Here is a 4,633-nt window from a genome sequence, read left to right on the forward strand (position 1 = left end):
AAATAGAATGACCATTACAAATTTATATATTAATAAGAATACATGTAACTAGACATGTGAGGCTCTGTTTTTACTATGTTGGCCTACACGTTTTACAAAATGACTAATGGGGGGTGCAAGATGAAAATCACTATGCTACTGGATCCTGCCCTGACACACTCCAGAACAATTAATGAAGCTTCAAACAATACTAATGCCACTTCTCCATCACTAATGTTGGTAAAAAATGTCATTACAGTTCCCACAACTCCCAACACAATCCAAGTCAAAAGATTATGAAAACAGGTACAGTGTAACAATTCTCGCAAGTTCCTTCCCTAAAATTTATAAAGTTCGGTGGACATAAAATGTATTTCATTTTTCTCTATGACTGCCCAGAACATCCTCATTCCAATATATACTCAGCAAGTTTCCTATAAGACGTGCACATAAACACGTAGGTCTTCATGTAAAGTATCTTAAGATAATAACAAAACTCCCCATTATCAAATTTCATGAAAAGTTGTTCAGCGATTCTAGAGGCAAATATGGCGAAGCTAAGCGGAATATTTTTTCATCTTACTGCTTTGAATATTTGGCTGTTAACAGAAGACACGAAGAAAGAGCTGGATGTAAAATGAAATGCTTAGGAATATAAATGACAAAATGGAAGACACTGCACTGAGGCTGGGACGCAAAGTGTTGGTGTGGTACAGACAATACTGAGGGAGAACAAAGATCAAAATAGTACAGTAGACCCAAATTTGAAAATGTACAAGACCACATACAAGGAGTTACATGGGCTTCCTAAGCAAAGGAAGGATACAATCCAAAGGAACGACACACACTGGAACGATGGACAGTTATAGAATTAGGCCCGTGAGAAGGTAATTTCTGACAATAAGAAAAGCCACAAAATCACATGTTTTATTACACAGATCCCATTTTAATTACAAAGTTAAGATATCCAAATGTAATTTGTAGATCCATACACACATGTATCTGATTTTTCACTTGTAAATTTAAATAACTGAAATCAAGACTTAATTAAAAGTCTCCTGGGATGTGACAACATGCAGTATGGTAGTTATGTGCCAACAAATAAGAGGAAATTTCTGCCTTCACTTCAAGGCAGAAGAATGCCCATCCTGAAGCAGCAGTTCCTCCACAACACTAGCATCTACCTATTTTTTTATTGCTAGTGGGAGGAACTAAGTCCCTTGTACTGGGGCCACTTCTGGCCTATTGTACCAGCCCCAGATGATAGGTGAGGGTGATTGCGGAGCAATTGGTGGAATGAAGAATGGCAGGGGAAACCGAAGTACTCTGAGAACTGCCCCAGCGCCACTTTGTCCACTACAAATCCACTTGACCAGACCCGGGATCGAACCCGGGCCACCACGGTGGGTAGCACCTATCTAACTGCATAATGCCACATTCCAGAAGATAGCAAGCTTCATACTCACTGCCCTGACAGCCTAAAATCTCATAAAATTTTAATGAATACCCATGTCTGAAGAGACACAATAAGAACAAACTAAACTGGCAGAAAGCATCAAAAATAAAGGAAATCAGTAAGAAAAATTATGAACTGTCTTTACAAGTCATCAAGTTGGCAAAGAAAAAAGCAAATTCTACGGTGGTTTTGTGGGTAAAACATTTATAGCGTGACAGGTGGATATGAATGTTTTGGAGGAACATTTTACTACCATCTTCAACTACCATGAGGATGACAGTGAATTTTTCCAAAACTTTGCAACTACCTACCAGGCTATATTGTGTCATACACCACAAGACCACAATAAGAAAATTTCAAGTCTTACATAAGCCAGTTCTAAATCACACAGCACACACCATTTGATCTGAGCTTCTTGAGAAGACACCTAAACAGCTAACAGATACAAGACTTCATTCACACTCTAATGTCCCTCACACAACCAACAAAGTAACATCAACACACAAGTCTGTATGAGATGTAGCGGCCAGCTGTTTCTGATGGTCGGATAATTTTCACAACCTGCAAAACATGAAAGCCATTACTGCAAGTCCAAAACATTTCTGAGGGTGGACAATCATCAGATAGTAACATAGATCATTATAAACTTCATTAGAACGTTACAAGATTCAATTTTCAATATACACTGGGACCACATCAGCATAATGGGGATCTTCCTGAATACACGATATTTCTTCCATAAGGGTGTCTATTAAAGGCGTGATGTGCCCTCAGAGATGTTTTAGACACAGTATAATGCCAGTCACACATAACAGCAGACCTCAAATAAGGGCTTGAAGAATTCACGATTCACACAAAATATATCATAGAACTGTATAGAATGTTCCTGCTATGTGAATACATAAAGGATTACATGACACAGTGTTACAGGACTTTTCTGTTGTGTTAGAACTACTATGTCCTTAGAAGGGAGAAATATTTAACTGAAAACGAGGCAAGAACACACAAAGCACAACTGGTTAATCAAATTCCAAGACTGGAACATAAAACACGTGCAAAAGAAATATTAAAGTACAAACTACAGGAGAAAATGGATTTAGAAGGATCTTGAAAAAGATGGACAGATCAGTTACAATCATTCGGAGTCAGAGTGGGTCAAGAGACCTCACCTGTGATGTTGAAGAACAGTCTTGGAAGAGTGATATTTGTTCAGACAAAAACACAGTGAAATAAATTTCAGTTTTATGATGAGGAACCTGCTCCTCCATCTTCAGGAAGGCAGCAAGTTCCTCCAACACACTGGTACCTGCATAGCAGACTACAGTGTGTTACAACCCACAAGACAGTAACTTCAAATTTCATATTTCTATCATTTATCATTTGCTAATTCTTGTTAGACTTTGCATGATTCACTAAGTACACAGAATGTGGTTGAATTGAGCAGGAAACCTCAGAGTTGCAGCAAAAGTTTGAGATGTGAAGAATCAAAATGGCTAATGATAAGGATGAATTAGATGATGAGAAAATTATATTCTAAATCACATTCCCTCTTACAGGCATCTGACAGAAATTGTCTGCACAGCAAAACAAGGACTCAGCTGCAAACAGTGTGTTATTCTCAGCACTTAAAGTGGGAAACCTTACAACCATCTCTGTACTCTTCGACTGTTTCCTGTGATTACATCATCAGATTTAAACTCCATACCACAGCAGAGGCAGATGATCTCTTGACTCTCAGAATGGAGGCCCTAGTTCAATCCTACGGGAATGCACGTGGGAATTGTCATAAAGGAAGTGACACTTGAACAGACTTTTTCTAAGGACTTCTGGTTACCTCTGCCATCCATCACTTTACCAATGCTACATACATCATGATACTTAACAGCCACCATCAGATGTTACAGTACCAAGGACCTCAGACTCACACTCTTCATATCACCCTGAACACCTCCCCCTTTCTCTTTCACTATCACTATGAACAGAAACCCGCAATGTAACAAAAGATAAAGGTAAAAAATGTCCATGTATTTAATTAAGCACCATGCCCTGATGCACAGTGGAGTGGAGGTACAGCTCCATATTGATAACCTTGGCATAGGTGCAGGTCAGTGGCCACCTTTATTCCTTGGTAGCTTCACTCCCAAGAAAAGAGCCCCTAATATCCCTGGATAGGAGGCTGCATAGGCCCCAAAGCCAATCTAGACATTACAGAGACAGGAAAAATCACTCTGCCCTTGAATCAACCCCTAATGTCTATTCATCTGACCCACAGAATAGTCACTTTACTGGCTTAACTATCCTGGCTCCCATGTAAAATATCCAAAGGGAAAATGTAGTCTTGCCAACATTTTTTTCTCTTAAATTCATCATAGTTTCATTAATTTGTAACAACTTACTTGTTGAAACTGACCCCCCCCCAAAAAAAAACTCTCCAGTTTATAATAATTCTCAAAGAGCTGATACTTATTCTACTCTATAAAAATTTCTGTTATAGAAATAATGAAGCTCTAAATATCAGCGCTAAAGTCCAGCACATTGCATTTTGAAATAAAGCAGTGATAGTTACAAAAACCAAGAACAAATTAGCTGTTAGTATGGGCTTAAAAACTCACAACCATAACTCAGTTCTTTTTGTTTTACCTGGCCTCGACGAAGGCCAAAATAGCGACAGATTGGATCACTGGTTTGAATTCGTGGAAGATGATTCTCTTTCAGATTGCTTTAAAAATTAAGGTAAACAGTGCACAATTAACAAAGTGGAACTGATTTTTTTTAAATACAGCAAAATCCATAATAAGGCTTCCTTGTGGGAGTGATGATAAGAATGAAATGTGTAAATACCAGATCGCAGCATAGAAGTTGAAATCTATGAGAATACCTTAAATTACAGACCATTAAATTGAGATATCTCTATAACATCATACCTTTCCTTCTGCAAATTTTTTAAAGCAAACATTACATTTGGTTGGTTTCTTCTCACATGCACAAGCCTACCTAAGTCTGGAGGGGAAGTGCTTAAAGAATATTCTGATTCATAAATGTAAGACAGTAAGCCCAGTTTATCACTACACAACTTCTCATTGATGGGCTGCATAACTCAAAATCACAAAATTACAGAAAGAACAAAATTTTAGTTATTCAATCATTCAATCCAAAGGTTCATCAGCAAAAGCAAAAATGATCAACATTAGCCTCTGC

General features: G+C 38.0%; 1 protein-coding gene across 1 annotated transcript in view; it reads right to left on the reverse strand.

The window, feature by feature from the left end:
* Window positions 1-1,310: 1,310 nt before the first annotated feature.
* Window positions 1,311-4,633, reverse strand: part of LOC111863279 (DNA-directed RNA polymerases I, II, and III subunit RPABC1) — an 11,124-nt gene continuing 7,801 nt past the window's right edge. The window contains exons 7-8 of the mRNA XM_023849462.2: window positions 4,076-4,154; window positions 1,311-1,996 (exon numbers count right to left, since the gene is read on the reverse strand). Of these exons, the coding sequence (XP_023705230.1) occupies window positions 1,931-1,996; window positions 4,076-4,154 (145 nt within the window). The 3' untranslated portion in view covers window positions 1,311-1,930. The remainder of the gene's footprint in view (window positions 1,997-4,075; window positions 4,155-4,633) is intronic.

The sequence above is a fragment of the Cryptotermes secundus genome, unplaced genomic scaffold (genome assembly GCF_002891405.2).
Source record: "Cryptotermes secundus unplaced genomic scaffold, Csec_1.0 scaffold929, whole genome shotgun sequence".
Classification (NCBI taxonomy): domain Eukaryota; kingdom Metazoa; phylum Arthropoda; class Insecta; order Blattodea; family Kalotermitidae; genus Cryptotermes; species Cryptotermes secundus.